Source organism: Vipera ursinii, assembly GCF_947247035.1.
Source record: "Vipera ursinii genome assembly, chromosome: Z".
NCBI classification, from domain to species: domain Eukaryota; kingdom Metazoa; phylum Chordata; class Lepidosauria; order Squamata; family Viperidae; genus Vipera; species Vipera ursinii.
Genome location: NC_139517.1, coordinates 52027139 through 52045992, shown reverse-complemented (window position 1 = coordinate 52045992; position 18854 = coordinate 52027139). Strand labels below are relative to the sequence as shown.

The following is an 18854-nucleotide window of genomic DNA, read 5'->3' as shown; positions in this document are numbered from 1 at the left end:
ATGTATAATTTGGAAATTACTATTTCAAAGAACCCATTGGATTAACATTTTCATCATGCATCCACAACAATCCCAAGCTCTCTTCTGTGACCACTAGCTACCATCTACTGGAATTACAAGGCATCTTCACAGTTCCTTTATTTTTTATAAAATCAAAGATAAAGGAAAAACAATTCTAAAAAACCTATCATTTTGAATTCTGAATAACAGAGAAATATAACTTATATAAACTCTATTATTTTGATTGTATTTATTTATACAATTCATTTATATAATGAATCATCTGCAGTGATCTTGGAGCCCAGGAAAATAAAATCTGTCACTACCATTTCTTCCCCATCTATTTGCCAGGACTGAGAGGGCCGGATGCCATGATCTTGGTTTTCTTAATGTTTAGTTTCAACCCAACTTTTGCACTCTCCTTTTTCACTCGCAACAAGAGGCTCTTAAGTTCCTCTTCACTTTCTGCCATTAGAGTGGTATCATCTCCATATTTTAGGTTGTTGATATTTCTCCCAGCAATCTTAACTCCAACTTTTGACTCAGATCCTGAAGTTGAAATTAAAATACTTTGTCCACCTAATGAGGACTCACTGGAGAAGAGCCTAATGCTGGGAAAGGTTGAGGGCAAGAGAAGAAGGGGATGACAGAGAATGGCTGGAGGAAGTCACTGAAGCAGTGGGCATGAGCCTAAATGGACTCCAGAAGATGGTAGAGGACAGGAAGGCCTGGAGGAACGTTGTCCAAGGGGTCGCAATGGGTTGGACACTTCGCAAATAACAACAACATTTATACAAACAACATATAGGAACATCAGCCAAATTTTATCTGGAGTGAGTCATAACAGCAATAGGCATAAGCCAATGTCACCATCAATTTTAAAAGTAACTCTGTTAATCATGACTTTAGTTATCTTTGTTCCCCACTCCACAAACAACTACTTACCCGGCCATACAGTGTATGTAACAGAGAGTGACCTGTCCTATCAGCCACACAACAGCAACGGTGAGCCTGTCCTCCTTTCCCAAATTTAAGGCTCTGACCTCCAAAAGCACGTTGATAGATCTTTCCATCTTCTGTCCGGCTAAATGGCATACCATAATTCTCTAGCTGAGGAATCCAAAATGAGACGAACAATTTAATTATGTATATAAAGACAAGGAAAAGTAAGATATAATGCAATCTGAAAATATCTCAGCCTCAAAAAAGAAATAAAATAAAAACATAAGCTAAGCAACATTTTAATCTATTTAGTATATTTTGGTGCAAGATTCTGCGCTATTATGTAAGTAGAAGTTCTAATAGAAGTTACTGAAAATTACAGTTGCAAGAAAAAGTATGTGAACCCTTTGGGATTACGTGGAATTTTGTATGAATTGGCCATAAAATGCGCTCTAAATGTCATGTAAGTCACAACAATAGAAAAACACAGTCTGCTTAAAATAATACTATACAAACATTAGCTGTTGTCATGTTTTAATTGAACATAAGATGGAAACATTCACAGTGCAGGGTGGAAAAAGTATGTGAACCTTTGTACTTAATAACTGATTGACCCTCCTTTGGCAGCAATAGCCTCAACCAAACATTTCCTGTAGTTGCAGATCAGACCTGCACAACGATCTGGAGTAATTTTGGACTACTCCTCTTCACAAAACTGTTTCAGTGTAGTAATATTCTTGGGATGTCTGGTGTGAATTGCTCTCTTAAGGTCATGCCACAGCATTTCAATTGGGTTGAGGTCAGGACTCTGACTGGGCCACTCCAGAAGGTGTATTCTGTTCTGTTGAAGCCATTGTTTTGTTGAATTACTTGTATGCTTTGGGTCATTGTCCTGTTGCATCACCCATCCTCTGCGGAGCTTCAGGACATGGTGGACAGATGGTCGTATGTTTTCCTGAAAAATGTCCTGATAAACTCTGGAATTCATTTTCCCATCAATGACAACAATCCGTCCAGGCCCTTAGGCAGCAAAGCAGCCCCAAACCATGATGCTCCCTCCGCCATGTTTTATAGTGGGGATGAGGTTTTGATGTTGGCGTGCTGTGTCTTTTTTTCTCCACACATACTGTTGTGTGTTTTTCCCAAACAACTCAATTTTGGTTTCATCTGTCCACAGTATATTTTGCCAGTAGTGCTGTGGAACATCCAGGTGTTCTTTTGCAAACTTCAAACGTGCTGCAATATTTTTTTTGGAACACTGCTATCATTTCTTCCCTGGTCCTTCTCTTCACTAGACTAGCCATGCCACGTTCCTGTAGCCATTCTTCATATGTTTTAGCTTCTAATCCCCTAGTCATCTTTGTTGTTCTTCTCTGCACTTTTTATAGTCTCAATATCTTTTTTATAGTGTGGTGATCAAAACTGGTTGCAATATTCTAGGTGTGGTCTTATTAAGGCTTTATAGAATGGTATTAGTACATCACATGATCTTTAAGATTGCATTGGCTTTTTGGGCTGCCACCGCACACTTTTGACTCATATTTGATTGTCCACTAAGATTCCAAGATCCCTCTCACAGTTACTACTATTAAGCCTACTTTCACCAAATCTATATTTATACTTCTGGTTTTTCTTGCCTAGGTGTAAGACTTTACTTTTCTCTACATTGAATTACATTTTGTTAGATAGTTCCCCATTTTTCAATGATATATCACAGAATGCAAAAAGCCCCAAAACATTTAAAACATCTAAGGAGGAAATGAAGAATACTAGGTAAACTTAGGTAAATTAGAATGGGTCATGTCTTAAAACAAACAATTAAACAGGGTATCTCAATCTAGGAAAAAAAATGTGATCCAAACCTGAAATTTGTAAATGAATTTACAATGGTTTTAAATAAGAGGTCCCCTATTCCTGGGCTGCAGGCCGTGGCTTATTCAGACCTGGGCTGCGCGAGAAATTGCAGTCAAGCTGTGTGGCATGTTGTTCACACCAGCCTGCCGCTCATGCAAGTCGAACTGCACTTCTGCACGAATGCTTCCCATTTGTGCAGTCCAGTTCCCTCTCCCCAGCCAGGCCGCCAAGCTGCATAGGTTGGGAACTGCTGTTTTAAATGACATAAAATATAAACATTTTGTTTGGGGCTGCCTTTTCAGAAAAGGATATCTTCAATCATATTGACATTATCAAGAAATTAATGGTCATCAGCAGTTTTTCTGGGTCTTTTCACATATTAGTTATTTTATTAAAAGACAAATAAAGGCAGTCAATACATGTTTACGTCTCTTATTTTTCACATTGATACTATAATTAAGGAAAACAATTGTTTTAGTTAAAGAAACTGTTTTCCCTAATTATGTTATCAATGTGAATATTTGTAGATAGTCAAAGAATCTGAGTAACTGTACCTCAATAACTGAAGCAGGGGCTTGCTCTGTCATATAATGAATTGCATCCTGATCTCCTAGCCAATCAGAGCCTTTCACAGTATCATAGAAATGCCATCGCCAGTTATCAACTTCCATGTTCCCCAAAGCAGCATTGATTCCTCCCTATAAATTAAATCATTGCAGAGACAAATTGTTAAAATGTCAATAAATCATAACTTTAATATTGAGATCAACACAAAATAATGTTTTCATCGATCAAGAAATAAGAACTGCATGGTACATTTAGTTTTTTATGATTATGATTATAATAACAACCAATTTTTTTTAAAAAATCATTTATTAAATTTAGAATCAATCAAGGGAATACATTTGTTTACAGTTAAATGATATGGAGAGTTAAGTTGGGTATTATTAGCATATAGCAATTCTTGATTCCAAAGCTCCAGATGATCTCTCTTGTGAAAATTAAATTCAGAATTTTACCATGAATCAACGTTCCAATGCAAAACAAATATATAATGCACAGTTCAATGTATGTTATTCATAACAATCAATACTAACATAGCCCCAAGCACTACCATTAACTAGACAACCTATGACCCATTTGGCCATCTTTCAGAAACATTTCCTTACCGAAGCAGAGAATCAGAATGACCACAGGTAAGCAGAAAAACAGTGGAAGCAGGAATCATTTCTAACTTCCTACTGGCTTCCCCACTGACTTTGCTTGGAGGAAACTGGTATGGAGCACTGAAAATCATGATCATTTGACCACAGCTAACCACTGCGACGCTGCAGCAGTCTTTTGAACACATTTTTTAAATTAACGGAATTGAGGTAACTTAATTCAAAAAATTTTGCACTATGATGAACTGTTTAGGCAAATTCAATGTTATAAAGAGACAAAAAGTATTTTACTACTATATAGATTCTGCTAAACAATGAATCTGTATATAATATAAATCTAGGTAGCATGTGGCACGCTTCATTTCCCTTCCTTTAGTTTGAAAGACAGACTGAGAAAAAGAGGTCTCTTACTTGTGCAGCAACAGTATGAGATCTGGTCGGGAATAACTTGGAAACACATGCTGTATTAAACCCAGCCTCAGACAAGCCAAAGGCAGCTCTCAAACCTGCACCACCTGCACCCACTACAACTGCATCGAATTCATGGTCCACTACAGGATACTGTGTTGAAATCTGAACAACAAAAGGCAAAACATCTTGAGATGAAATATTTGCAATACCCCAATACAATTTAAATTATTATTTCAACTTACACTTGGAGACCAGCACAATCAATAAAGACTATGTTGGGAAAAAATTCAAGTATCTGTCATTGCCTTTTGATTTGTGATCCTCTATAATTTAAATAATTAGAAGCATTATTAAACTCAAGTCCTTAATCCTTTGTTGCCATTCTTTCCCATGTTAACAAAAAGTTCTTTCATTCCTGTAAGCCAGGCATGTCAAACTCGTGACATCACATGACATCATGCAACGTATCAGGATTTTTTCCCCATTGCCGGCAATCGGGTGGCCACGGTTTTACCGTAACACTTCTGGTTCCTGAGCTGGCAGTTTGACATGCCTACTGTAAGCTTTAGTATTTAATTTGAGCAGGTGAGCAGATAAATAAATAAACTGTAATTTGACTGATCCCTACAAACAAGATTGAATGCCAGAATCCTCATTAAGGAAAAATGAGGATGGGATCATTTGAATCCAACTTTAAACTTACAGATGCCTACCCATGTAGTTGCTTATTGGCTAAATGTTCAGTATGCATATGAAGCCATGGCTTAATCAAGGCTTATTGAATAATCCACTATTCAACTGTTAAACCACAAATCATGATTTGATAACCAAACAACTCATTCAGAAACAAATTACATTGCATCTTAGAACAATGTGTTGACTGAATATTTTATTTTTTCCAGCATATCTGGATTGGATAAAGAAGCCATGTAAGTGATTGAAAAATAACTTACTGGATCAGATGTTTTGGCAGACACATTCTTCTTTCCATATGCCGTGAAGTGAAAATTACGAGAAAACAGATCATAAGCTGTTGGCCTTTGCTGAAACATAAGAGTAATAGTTAAAATCTTCTAATGTTGTAAAAGGGACGCGGTGGCTCAGTGGGTTAGGACACTGAGCTTGTCGATCAGAAGGTCGGCAGTTTGGCGGGTCAAATCCCGAGTGCCACGTAACAGAGTGAGCACCTGTTACTCATCCCAGCTTCTGCCAACCTAGCAGTTCGAAAGCACGTAAAACTGCAAGTAGAAAAATAGGGACCACTACGGTGGGAAGGTAACAGCATTCCGCGTGCCTTTGGCATCTAGTCATGCCGGCCGCATGACCATAGAGACGTCCTCGGACAAGTGCTGGCTCTTCGTCTTTGAAACAGAGATGAGCACCGGCCCCTAGAGTCGGAAATGACCAGCACGCATGTGCGGGGGAACCTTTACCTTTTAATATTGTAAAGGCACCAATCTGCTGCTTACAACAATTGGTCCCAAAAATCCCCAAAAAATTCAGTTGCTAAGATAGCTGTTAATTGAATTGTACCCCATTTTATAACCTTTTTTGCCAGTTGTTAAGTGAATCACTGCTGTTATTAAGTGAATCATGTGATCATTGATTTTGCTTGTCAGAAGCCAGCTAGAAAGGTTATACATGGCAATCAAATGACCTTGGGACAGTGCAACGAGTTGTATTTTATGATACTTTTCTAACATATCTCATCATAACCAAATAATATGCAAAAATATAATATCTGTAGTTACATTTTCCCAGCAACTGTCAAAACAAAAAGGAAATAATAAGAAATGTTAAGAAGTATTATGACTTTATTTCAAACTTTTTTCAACAAAAGCAGAGAAAATACCACCTAGACTTTTAGCCTGATATTGGGCTGAATTTTATACTAAAAAATTCAAAATCTGGACAAAATGCATTACAGTGCATCCTACTATGTTAATTCTAAACTTATGGTGTCCCAAAATATCTGGAACACCATGTAAACACCATTTTTACTAACAAAATCTCCATCAGTCAACTGCAAAAGGCAACTTTATTTGGAACAGCTTACATCCTGTGGTAACTCCTTTAACACCATCAAACAACAACACATTCTTATCTGTGTCTTTGGGAAGGACTCAATAGGTGGATAAAAATGCCAAAGCCTGTCTAAACCTCTGGATGACTGTGCAACAAACCATAATAATTTATAATATGAAATAAAGTATTCACAGAAACAGAATTGGACAAACTGCAAAGGTTTACCCAGGGCAAAGAAATCAATGCCTTGCCAGAAGTAATTCAGAATGTAGAGGCAAACCAGGGGGAGTTGGCAGTGAAGGAATCCAGCAGAGATATACAACTGTTCCCTTTTGGAAACCAGGCACCTCTTCCTCAGGAAGAACAAAACCCTCTAACTAAAGAAATAAAAGAACTGAAGCAAAGAATAACTGAGCATCTAGAACAGCACAAAAACAACAGAATATGGCTGCCTGCATTGAAGCTTGTTCCAAAGAAACAGCTAGCACAAACTTTAAAAGAGGGGTGACAAGCGGGGGAAAGGTCTCTCCAGTTGGCGGTAGAAGGGCGGTGGCCCTCCTGTCAGATTGGAGCTACTCTCCGAACCGAAGAAGAAAGGATCGGCCACTCCCATGGCCCATCGTTTAGCCATCTCCTGCCGAAGCCAAAATCATAACAAAGCACTTGAAAGCACTTGAAAACTGGGTAAGAATTGCCTTCTTCTTTTCCTAATTGTCTACTCTTCCTTTCAAAGCTTTCCAAATTTGTTTCCCCTTGCAAGGAGAGAGGGAAGGGATTTTTCCCCCACCCTCCTTAATAGTGGCCCTTGTCTACACTGGAAGAGAAAAGAAAAAGCCTTGAACTACATGATACTGATTAATTGGACTTACTGCCTTTCTACCTTTGGCCCCAAATTCCTATATTAATAGAAATGGACTATTCTACCTATCAATCTAAGGTAAAGGTAAAGGTTCCCCCGCACATGCGTGCTAGTCATTTCCGACTCTAGGGGCTGGTGCTCATCTCCATTTCAAAGCCGAAGAGCCAGCGCTTGTCCAAGGACATCTCCGTGGTCATGTGGCCGGCATGACTAGACGCCAAAGGGGCACGGAACGCTGTTACCTTCCCACCGTAGTGGGAATCTAAACAAGGAGACAAAAAGAAAAATCTGTTACAGAAAGTGAATACCATTGGCAAACAAGCTTCCTTACACTTTGCACTGACCTTGGCATTAAGATAAAAAACTGAAAAAGATGGGGATGAATTTGGCTGAGACTTGTGGAGGTGGAAACTTACTGTTTTTTGTTTGAAAAATAGCCTCCACTAAGGACTATTTATAATTACTACAAAATGGAGAACGATCAGCCACAAACCTCGTTTGAATATAATCTTATATATGAAACAATCTATAGTTACTGAGATGTCTATCTCCAGATTAAATAATTTACATGCCAACTTTAATTTACAAACTGAAACCCAGACTGTAAAGAATTTACACTTCAGAATATAACAAACTTGGAAGATACTACTATTGAGACAGAGGAATATAAGCAACAACAACAAAGTACTGAAAAAACTATTATCCAAAACCTGACTTTACTCAAAGAACCTACAATTAAAGTACAAGGAACTACTACTATGACAGACAATCTTTAAGACCAACAACAAACTAGGGAAAAACTTAATACTCAACTTTTGACCCTTTCTAAAGATCCTTTAACTTCAGAAGTACACTACAGGCAAGATAGTGATGCCAACATAGAGGACGCCAAAGACCAATTAAGACAACCTGTGGAAAGCCTGGACAGTCAACTACTAACTATAATACTGGATAAGATTTTCTCCTTAAAACAGATCAAACCAGATGGACGAAGAATCCAGACTGAACTGCAGACAGAGATGTCAGAGCAAATAAAGAGAGTGGAATTAACATGGCAACAATATAATGACTATAAATGGTTCAACCTTTGTACATCGCTGATGGTTGGATGGCCTCCTCTGATGAAAATAATATGCATGCAAAGGAAGGAAGACCTACTTGGCAATTTGAAGTCCTTGGTCTGGAAACCCGACTGACAAAAAAAAACACCTAGAGTTAGATTTTTAAAAAATGAATTTCTAGAGAAATATTATAGGTCATTTTGTTAGTAATTAGTGACTTATTAAAATCTGAAATAGAAAATATTTGTGATAGAATTAAAATGTATTTAAGTACTTATTAGGCTTATTCAAAATATTATAAATTTATATATTGCCATAATGGAAAATTGGCTTATGGATTCCATCTTTGATGTCAAAATTGTGGTTATATATAAGTAAAAGTAGATTGATAAACATAGGCTTTCTGATTGGTAACTTGTGACGTATCCGGATATGAAACAAACAATGTTTATTAGGTAGAAGGTAGCTATTTAACTATTGGGTGTATGTTAGATGATACAATCTTTGGTGTAATAAAATAAGGGAATTTTGGGTTCTGAATACTATTTGGGATGTCTCAAAGGTTAAACTTGGATACTACAATTAACATCAAAATTAGATAAAATCTTATAAGAAGATATATATACTTCATTGAAACTGGACTGACAAAATCTTTTTAATTGACCATGCTATTCTTATAAATCTGTTATTTTAAATATGTTGTATTGAATGTTGAGGGAAATAGAGAAGGATGCTATGATAATGCACCCCGAACTATGTATTGAAAACTCTGTTATTTAATTGATGACTACCCAGGTACCAGATAGGTTGTAAATTGAAAAACTAATAAAAATTGTTTTTTTTTTAAAAAAAATACAGTCAATGGAAAACCCAGAACAGGGACTGACAATGTAGAAAAAGGAAAAGACTTTCTACATAAATCAGAAGGAACCTGAGGATCAAGAAGAAGAACAGATTGAAGAGAAGATAAACAGTTCAGGACAATTACATCGAGATGGAAAAATAGAGACATGATTTGTTAGTCCTTTCAAAAAAATGGCAACCGGATGGCTTTTTCTACATCAAACAATCTATATAATAACACAAGATTTGTTTAATGACTCAAAAGCACGGACATGGAAGATAATTTGGCAAAGAAAAAGACAGAATCTGTTAAGATGATCATTATAAATATCTGTGCATCCTCCAAGCTGATAGCCAGCACACTGAAGGCAAGAGGAAGGTCAAAACTAAATATATCATGAAATGAAGATCTTAAGAGTCCAAATTCAATGGAGAAAATACCATAAAGGCAAGAAGATCACACAGACTGACTAGAAACAATGGCATGACACAGTAGCAACAATGATGCATTGGAAGATCTTCAATAAAATACCTTTTGACTGCAAGCAGGAACTGGTGGAACTATAAAAAAGAGAAAGTGATAAGAAATGAAGAAGCTAAAGTGCTCTGGGACTTTCAGATTTTAAATAGACAGGCACCTGCCACATAACATCTGAGACTTAGTAACAGTCAATAAGGAAAAAAAGTTTGCATAGTGGATGTGGCAATACCAGAAGGCAGAATGGAAGAGAAAGAACTGGAGAAAAAATACAAAATTCCAAGACCTTCAAAAAGAAATAAAATGACCAAAGATAATACCAAATGCAGGGCTTTTTTTCTCATAAAATGCTCAGAACGGCATTCCGGCACCTTTTTTTTTTGCAAAAAACAAAACAAAAAACCTTTTGCACAAACTGTGCTGCTATTGGCTTAAGCCAGGGGTGTCAAACTCAATTTCATTGAGGGCCGCATCAGCATTGCGGTTGCCCTCAGGGGGCCGGGTGGGTATGGCCTGGGTGGGCGTGGCCTACTGGGTGGGCATGGCTAGAGTGCGTATGGCCTACTGGGTGGGCGTGGCCAGCTCTACATCGTTCTCATCAAGGGTGCCTATGGGGGCCTGGGCAGGAGTGGGACAGATCTGAGGGTCTCTGGGCCAGGGCCAAGGCAGTCGGGGCCATTCCCTCACTGTTTCCAGGATGGCTTCGCGGGCCACATGAAACCACGTTGCGGGCCGGATCCGGCCCCCGGGCCTTGTGTTTGACATGTCTGGCTTAAGCCTATTGCAGGCTTTGCTCTTTTATGACTCATGGACTTCAACTCCCAGAATTCCTCAGTCAGCTATGCTATTGGCTTTTGGAAGCCAATAGGAATTGCTGCTGAGCTTGCCAAAAGACCCGGCAGGCAAATGTTGCAGCGAAGGCAGGAACATTGCACTCTTCCCTGCTCTCCAACTACACCATCTCTACTAAGTAAGTAAGATATTATTTGCAAATAGGATATCCAAGTATGACTCAAGGAAATTTTCCCTGCATGGAGGAAGTAGTGGTTTGTTTCACTTTACTTTTCTAATTGCTGTAGGGAAGAAATGATGATTAGAAAAAGGCAGGAAGTTATTTTTATTAGGAAGAATTCATTTATCCCATGCTAGGTCTTTGGGAGCTTAATACCACCAGCACAGAACATTTGCTTTTCTGAAACTTCATTCAAATTCAATTCCTAATAGGGGCATTTCAAAAAAAATGTTATTTATTAAATTTATATGCTGACTATCTCACCAGGATGACTCTGAAGTCAAGGAGAGGGCTTGCAATTTCAGTTTGTAGTTATCCACGTTTATGCACACTGAGATAATCGGCCATTTTACAAATACAGAGCCTATCATGCTTTTATATTTATATGGAACAGATACATTACCTGAAATTTTTGGAATGTGTAAAAAATTTGAACCAGCCCAGAAACTCATTTCCCATTGTTTGTGTATATAGAAAGTAAACCCTGAAATAGATTTGGAAAGAGCAAGGACTTTGATTAAATGGAAATGTTGCTAAGTATAGAACTGTTGAGTTAATTTGCAGGTGTTTCTGCTGTTTTCTTTTTATGTGCTTATGATTTTACATCACATTTTAAAATCAGCCAAATTGAATAGGAATAAGATTGTGACTGCTTGTTTACTGTAACTAAAACTGGAAATTATATTTCTAAAGCATTAGTTTGGATCATTGGAAAGAAAAAATATTTAATATTTATGATTCAAAAATATAAATATGTGAGAAAGATGTTTTAAAGACCTTTGCAGCTTGTTCTCATATATACCCTGCCACAAAGGAATAACTAAAATTATGAAATTTAGAATCTACCAAGCTTCCCTCCCATGGACAGAAGACAATCCATGGGAAATGTGAATACGTAATCCATAGCTTTAGCAGCAATAATAAATGTAATTATGCTTTGCAGATTTAAGTTAGCCAAACCCTAGAGCGGTGGTAGCAATCTTCTATTACAATGGTAAGCCCTTTAAGATTATATATTGTTAATCATATAAGTGAAGTAATGAGGAAAACTGTGGTTAAAGAAATTGTTTGATCCAATAAAAAAATTTCATTGATAATTGATGAATCAACCACAATAAGCAAAAAACTACCGTCACAGTATTTGTTCGATGCTGTATCAAAGGTATGGGAATGAATTCACCAGTAAATTTGTTTTTGGACTTGGTAGAACTTGAAAAAGTAACAGCAGAAGGAATATTTGATTCCTTACTACAATGTCTTTACTCTTATTGGATGACAGAAGATTATTTGAAAAAATATTTGATTTCTCTGGAATGCGATGGCGCCGCTGTGAGGATGGGATGTAAAAGTGGAGTGAAAAAATTGCTGTCAGAACGTTTTCCTTCTATTATAGTTTGGCATTGTGCTAATCACAACTAGAATTATCAGTAGGTGATGCTGCCAAGGAAACCTCAGGAATAAATAGATTCCATATTGATAAACTGTATGTCATATACCATGCTTCCGCAAAGAATAGTAGAGAGTTGCATTCATATGCAGAATTACTGGGGGCTGAGCTGCTGAAAATTGGAAGTACCCGATGGGTGTCATCTAGTTTGCATACAGTTTTGGCTGTATGGAATAACTTTGAATCCCTTGTGTATCATTTTAAACAAGCAATGCATGAACCTACAACAGATAAAAATGATAAATGCACTTATGATGGCTTGAAAAGAAAGATAACATCAACACTGACAAATCCACCATCAATCAATTGCAAAAGGCAGCTGTACTTGTAACAACTTACATCCTGTGATGATAACTTTAGAACCATCAAACATCGCCTCTGCCTATCCTCCCTGTCCTCCTCTGCCATTCTGGAAAAAAAGTGGGAGTAAAAAAGTCCCATTGAGAGAATGGGGTGGCGGAGGTTTGGGGAGCTGCGTGCGCAGCTCTCCAAACCTCCACCACCCCGTTTGGAGAGCTGCTGCCTTTGTCAAACATGGACGAAGGCAGCAGCTCTCCAAACGGGCGGCAGTGGTTTGGAGAGCTGCGCGCGCAGCTCTCCAAACCTCCACTGCCCTGTTTGGAGAGCTGCTGCCTTCGTCCATGTTTGACAAGGCAGCAGCTCTCCAAACGGGCAGCGACGGTTTGGAGAGCTGCGTGCGCAGCTCCACCGCCACCTCTGCAAGCCTCCACTGAGAGAATGGGGCGGTGGAGCACTCCGCCGAGAGAATGGGGCGGTGGAGGCTTGCCACCCATTCTCTTGGCAGAGACTTCTTTCGAGGGATCCAGCTTCTGCCACGCTGCACCGAGAGAACAGCGCTCCACCGAGAGAATGGGGCGGTGGAGGCTTGCCGCCCATTCTCTCGGTGGTGACTTCTTTTGGGGGATCCAGCCTCTGCCGCGCCGAGAACAGCAAGCCACCCCATTCTCTTGGCGGAGCGCTCCACCGCCCCATTCTCGGCGGCTTGCCACCCCAAAAGAAGTCTCCACCAAGACGAGAGAATGGGGCGGCAAGCCACCAAGAGAATGGGGTGGTGGAGCGCTCCGCCGAGAAAACAGGGCGGCTTGCTGTTCTCTCGGTGCGGCGCGGCAAAAGCTGGATCCCCCGAAAGAAGTCTCCGCTGAGAGAATGGGCGGCAAGCCTCCACCGCCCCATTCTCTCAGTGGAGCACTCCACCGCCCCATTCTCTCGGCGGCTTGCCACCCCATTCTCTCGTCTCGGCAGAGCCCAGCTGAGAGAAGTGGGCGACAGAGGCTGGATCCCCAGAAAGAAGTCACCGCCAAGAGAATGGGCAGCAAGCCTCCACTGCCCCATTCTCTCGGTGGAGCGCTCCACCGCCGCATTCTCTTGGCAGCTTGCCACTCCGTTCTCTCGTCTCAGCAGAGACTTCTTTCGGGGGATCCAGCCTCCGCTGCCCCAATCTCTTGGCGGAGACTTGCAGAGCTGCTACCTTCGGCTGCTTTTCTTTCAGGGCATCCAGCTGTTGAGAGAAGGGGGCGGCAGAGACTGGATCCCCCGAAAGCAAGCTGAAACAGAGAGGAGACTGCAAGAAGGGTGAGATCAGTGCAGGCTGAGAAACGCTGATCTCGTGTTCCTGGCAATCTCCCTCAATTTCCACTTGTGAAGTTCGGGGCTGGCCTTACAGAGTTGCCAGAGCTCCCGGGAAGACGCATACACCTGCTGATCAGCCTCTTGTTTTGCGCATGCGTGTGCATGCACACTATTTTTTGCGGCTCCCAGTTTTTTCTTTTGTGAGGGAACCGGTTCTGAGTGGCTCTTTCACTGTTTCAGCTTGCCGACCCCTGGCCTATCCCAATACCTAGGAAAGACTCAATAGGTGGACAAAAATGCCAAATCTAGTCTAAATATCTGGCTGACTATGCAACAAACCATAACAATAATGCCAACTTCAACTGGAGAGTTTCCCTAATGGCACATTAAAAAAGGGCAAAGCCACAACCAAAACTATGCTGATATTAATAACTAATTGATTACAGTAGGTGGTTTATTATAAAATAAAAGACTCCACTCACAAAATTGATATGTATGTGCCTACGGTAAGCATACTGTACACATTTAACTATGCAAGGGCATCCACACATACACTTCTTCCAACAAAAAGAGACGGGAAAGAGCAGCTATAATAGAAACAAAGAGAAGAGAAAAGGGGAAAACAAAATTATATGTGGTAAGGTAAGTAAGGCAGTTATCAGAAAGAGAAAATATGAGAAAGATTTGTTCAACAAGGATTATATGTAGTCCCTGCCAACGGGTCAATTTCCAGAATAATTTTCAAAGGAACCAAACTTTGCAGCAGTAAGATGTGCAGTTCTATATTAATTCCTTTATTATGAATTTCTTGCATTTTTATCAGATTTTGTTTCCTAAACATGTTTTCTAAACAGGTAATTAACAACCACAGATAAACCAGGATGCACTTTATTTAAATCAAATATGGTTCATGTACTACTAGGGACAATCTCTAAATTATATGCAATAAGATACATTTTACTTATATTTTTTATTTTATTTTATTCAGAACAAAGTTAAAATACAAAACTCAAAAACCAAATCCAAAACAAAAAGAAAAAAAAACACAAAGCAGTCAGAATATTAAAAATAGCAAAAAAAAACCACACATAAACATATTATCCCCTCTAGTTGAATACTGATTAATATATTATTACATTAGTTCCCATCCCTTGCAAAACAGGCCCTCCCAAAAATTTTAAACTACTAAATCTATTTGCAACTTGTTGACTTGTCTTCCATATTAGTGACAAATTAACAGGAAAAAGCAATAGTAAAACAGAACAAAATTAAAGTTTCAAACTCTCTGTTAACTAAGTGTTATTGTAATCCATTTGTAGAAAATTTGCCGTGACACAAAAGTTATAAATAGACTGCTGTGGGGTCAAAAATCCATGTTTCTTTCTTAATATCATCTCTTGTCAGTTGTTTAATTAAATGTAGTAAATTCAGTCTCCAGAATAGTTCTATCTTCCGATTAGAGTGGAAGCAGAAGTAGTTACCAGTTAATTGTAATAAATCTATCCAGTCTCCCTCCGCCATTGTAGAAGAAAGGAATTCCTTTATATCTCCCTCCCTCCCAGCTAAGACTGTAATGTTGAAAAAATATGCAGACTTAAATTTTGGAACAACAAATGAAATCCACTTTGCTGGCTCTTCCGCTGTGAGATTATCTCTTTGATCTGGAACTGGATCCTTTTGTGTATCTTTATCTTCAGATTCTAACATTCTTTGAACAAGCTACACATTTCCCCACCCCTCTTTCTTAGATTTCAGACACTATTCAGCCATTTTAATCTGTGGAACTTAATCAGGGAACAAAGAACAGAAAAAAATCTCTATATTTCAATCCAACATTATAAGAAAAATTCAGTAAAAATAAACTCCAAGTATTTTGCAAATTTAAAAAAATACAGAACCCAACGATGAGAGTCTATGTCTCTTCACATACACCTCTAAATGTTGCCGTGCTTTCCATAAGGAAGAGACAGAGGTTATCCAGAACAACATATATCAAAAGGAAAAAAAGAGAAAAAGCAATTAGTGTCCAGCAAGGGGTTGGGAAAAAATCAGCATTCAACCACTGATCAACTCTTAAAGCAAAATAAAACAATAGTTAAAAAGTGAAAGTTAAAACTCTGGCATGCTTAGAAAACAAAATTGTTTGATAGGAAGATTGATATGTCCAGTGGTTTTTCAATCAATTCCAAAGGAAATAGGAATCTTCAAGACCCCCATTCCCCACTGGGTCCACCATGATTGTTCAAATGTCATCTTGGATCACTCCTAAGTGCTTCTATTCAAAACCAGGAAGCAGCACTGCCAAAGAACCAGCTTTAGCAGTAAAATTAGATCATTGGTAAGAGGAGGGGAAAAAAATCTTACTGAGCAGCAGCCATCTTGAGAGGAGGAAGCTCACTAAGATACATTCTTATTTATATAAACTCTGGTACATAAAGAGTTGTTTCATTTACTTACATTATACAGCATATATGGGCCATTTCACAATTTTTACTCCAATTTTTATAAAAAGCAGGAGTTGGATATGTCTAAAATAGATGAATACCTATTAAAGCAGACATAATCTTATGAAGTTGTAAGGAACTGTACAATTAATTCTTCTGGATGTGTGCAGGATACTTTTGTCATTAGAATTTTGACATTGGACTAATTTTTATTTATATCCTGCCTTCATTCTTTTTATAAATAACTCAAGGTGGCAAACTAAAGATATGTGTTCAATTTTTCTTCAGCAGGTAGGTGTAATAGTTTACAAAAAACATGAAATCAAAAAATATGATTTTAATTTTCATTTATTAATAAAAAGAACAATTAAAATGGCAGTACAAGAAAAACATATAGAGGTGGCTGACACTACTATTCAAAAATCTTCGGAAAATTCTTCACTGACTTGAGGCTCACTCCAAGCAGCAGCAAAACAGTGCTTCCATCTCAACAACTAGAACATGAAGCCCTGAAAGTCTGCTTAAACAAAGTACCTTATAGTAACATTGGATGAACTCTCTCCTGCAAAAAACACCTAGAGTAAGGGTGTCAAACTGCCGGCCCGTGCGGCAGATGCATCATCCAGAAGCCGTGCCCACCCCATTGCCAGCAATGGCAAAACTGTCCCAATATGTTGTGCAAGTCACAAGTTTGACATATCTGTCGTAAAGAATATGGCAGCAAAAATCAAAACTAGGAACAACATACTCCAGAAATTATGTGGAACTAAAGGGGGAGCTTCAGTGCTACCCTCAGATCATCAGCTGTCAACTCCGCACCAGAATACTATGACCTTGTATGGTTTAACAGCTGCTATACTAGTAAGTTAGACACAAGAGTCAACAACACCTTGAGGATTATAAGCAGATGTCTTAAAACCACTCTGACTTGCTGGCTTCCTGTTCTGTGCCATATAGCTTTACAAAGCCAAGATGCACTAGTGAAAGAATACAGAAAAATTTTGAACTCATTCCTACCAGTGCATGCCAACCTTCCTCATTTATCAGCCAGAAGACTCAAATCCAGGAAACCCCCAGTCACCCACACAACATCTGCCCAACCACTTTAATATCAATTCCCAATGGAAAGCCAAATGGGTTGCTGAACAATATCTGTCTGTCTGTCTGTCTGTCTTTATATCTATCTATCACATATATAGGAAGACATATGACTCCACAAAAGGTTTTTTGAACTACCATGTTAGCAATGGATAATCCTGACTAGGATCCTCACAAGTAAGCTTGCCTGCTTCCTCAGTTTTGAAATTATTCCCCAATATTGAATTTCTCCAAAGAAATGAAACATGGTTTCTTTAGCAGTAGAAGTACTTACTGCTGTTAAAAAAGATTATTATCTGAATCCAAGTATTTAATGAGAGCTCTATCAGCTCACAGGTGCGATTTTCTTTAAAACATACATATATAGATTTCTTGAATAAATCCCTCTTGTCCCTAAAACATTTTAATATTATGCAAGTATGATTGCTAAATAAATGATAGCCTGCAGTTTCCCCTCTGCTAACATGTTGTTCTAGCCAAAATATTCTTGCTATACCTAATTTTACCTACTATTACCTGATTTTACCAAATATTACCTAGGAATGAACATATAACATATGATTTCATAACTTTCCTAAATGAAAACTAGGTCTTATGTTTTTAGCCATACTATTTGCATATTGCATGTTTGCCTATTTTACTCACAAGTATAGGTATGTCATTAAAATATTCCCATGTGGGAATGCTATGTTACCAAGATTGTGTGGTAGTCATGTATGCTTTTAGGTTTGCAGGAGTGGGTTCTGCTATTTTATGTGTCAGTTTTTGTTCCTTTCCCTATCTTGCATTTATATAGTATTTTGCTCCAAAAGGCCTTTTCCTTATCCAAATATATTGCATTACTTCAAATCTCTATTCACCCTGTTTTGAGATTTTAGAGACAAGTTACTTATCAGGGCTATTAATTGATATCTCATTTCCATATTAGCAAGTTGTTACTGAATAAATTATGTTTTAATCTCAAGACCAAAATACGTTTATTTTTAAGAAGTTCAACGCAGGCCTCTCAACAAGAAAATATACGGACGAAAAAATAAGTATCTGTTTTTTAAGGCATTTAAGGCATAGAAATATGGGACTGTTCGAAACACGATTCCCGTCTAGAAAGCGGAATGCCACCAGGAAAAAAAAAGAAACCAAACTTTCAATATCTTCTCATGACCTGGGCTGAATATACGAAACCAATAAAGTCGCACATCCCGCCAGCCTGAACCACTATTCTCCAACTGAGCCTACTCTCAAGCGCATGGTAAATATTAATTTATTATAGTTGACCCAGCCCGTATCAAGGACGTACCTTACAAAACAGCTGCAAATAACGCAGCCTTCCCAAAGTCAACGCCATTTCTACCCGGTAGGATATTACGCTACTGCGCGTGTGTGGAAAGCGGGACCTAACTGAGCAAGCGTCCCACGGAGAGTGCTGGTTGGCTACCACCAGTGCGAGAAAAGCAGGCAAAATTAATATGTTCGGCTAGGTTTTACCGTTTCAGACCTTCGTTGTTTCCATAAAAAAATATAAAAATCAAAGGTTATCAAAGCTCCGAAGCTTTAAATATGCTACTACGCTACCACGACAATCCGTTTGCAAGGAGTTTTTGAAAAAGAAAAACTTCTATAATTGGTG

At 38.5% G+C, this 18854-nt stretch overlaps 1 protein-coding gene across 1 annotated transcript in view; it reads right to left on the bottom strand.

Moving 5' to 3' along the window:
- SDHA (succinate dehydrogenase complex flavoprotein subunit A) overlaps positions 1-18754 on the bottom strand; it is a 58729-nt gene extending 39975 nt beyond the window's left edge. The window contains exons 1-5 of the mRNA XM_083377110.1: positions 18525-18754; positions 5324-5413; positions 4371-4532; positions 3351-3494; positions 946-1110 (exon numbers count right to left, since the gene is read on the bottom strand). Coding sequence (XP_083233236.1) covers positions 946-1110; positions 3351-3494; positions 4371-4532; positions 5324-5413; positions 18525-18572 — 609 coding nt within the window. The 5' untranslated portion in view covers positions 18573-18754. The remainder of the gene's footprint in view (positions 1-945; positions 1111-3350; positions 3495-4370; positions 4533-5323; positions 5414-18524) is intronic.
- Between the last annotated feature and the right edge of the window lie 100 nt (positions 18755-18854).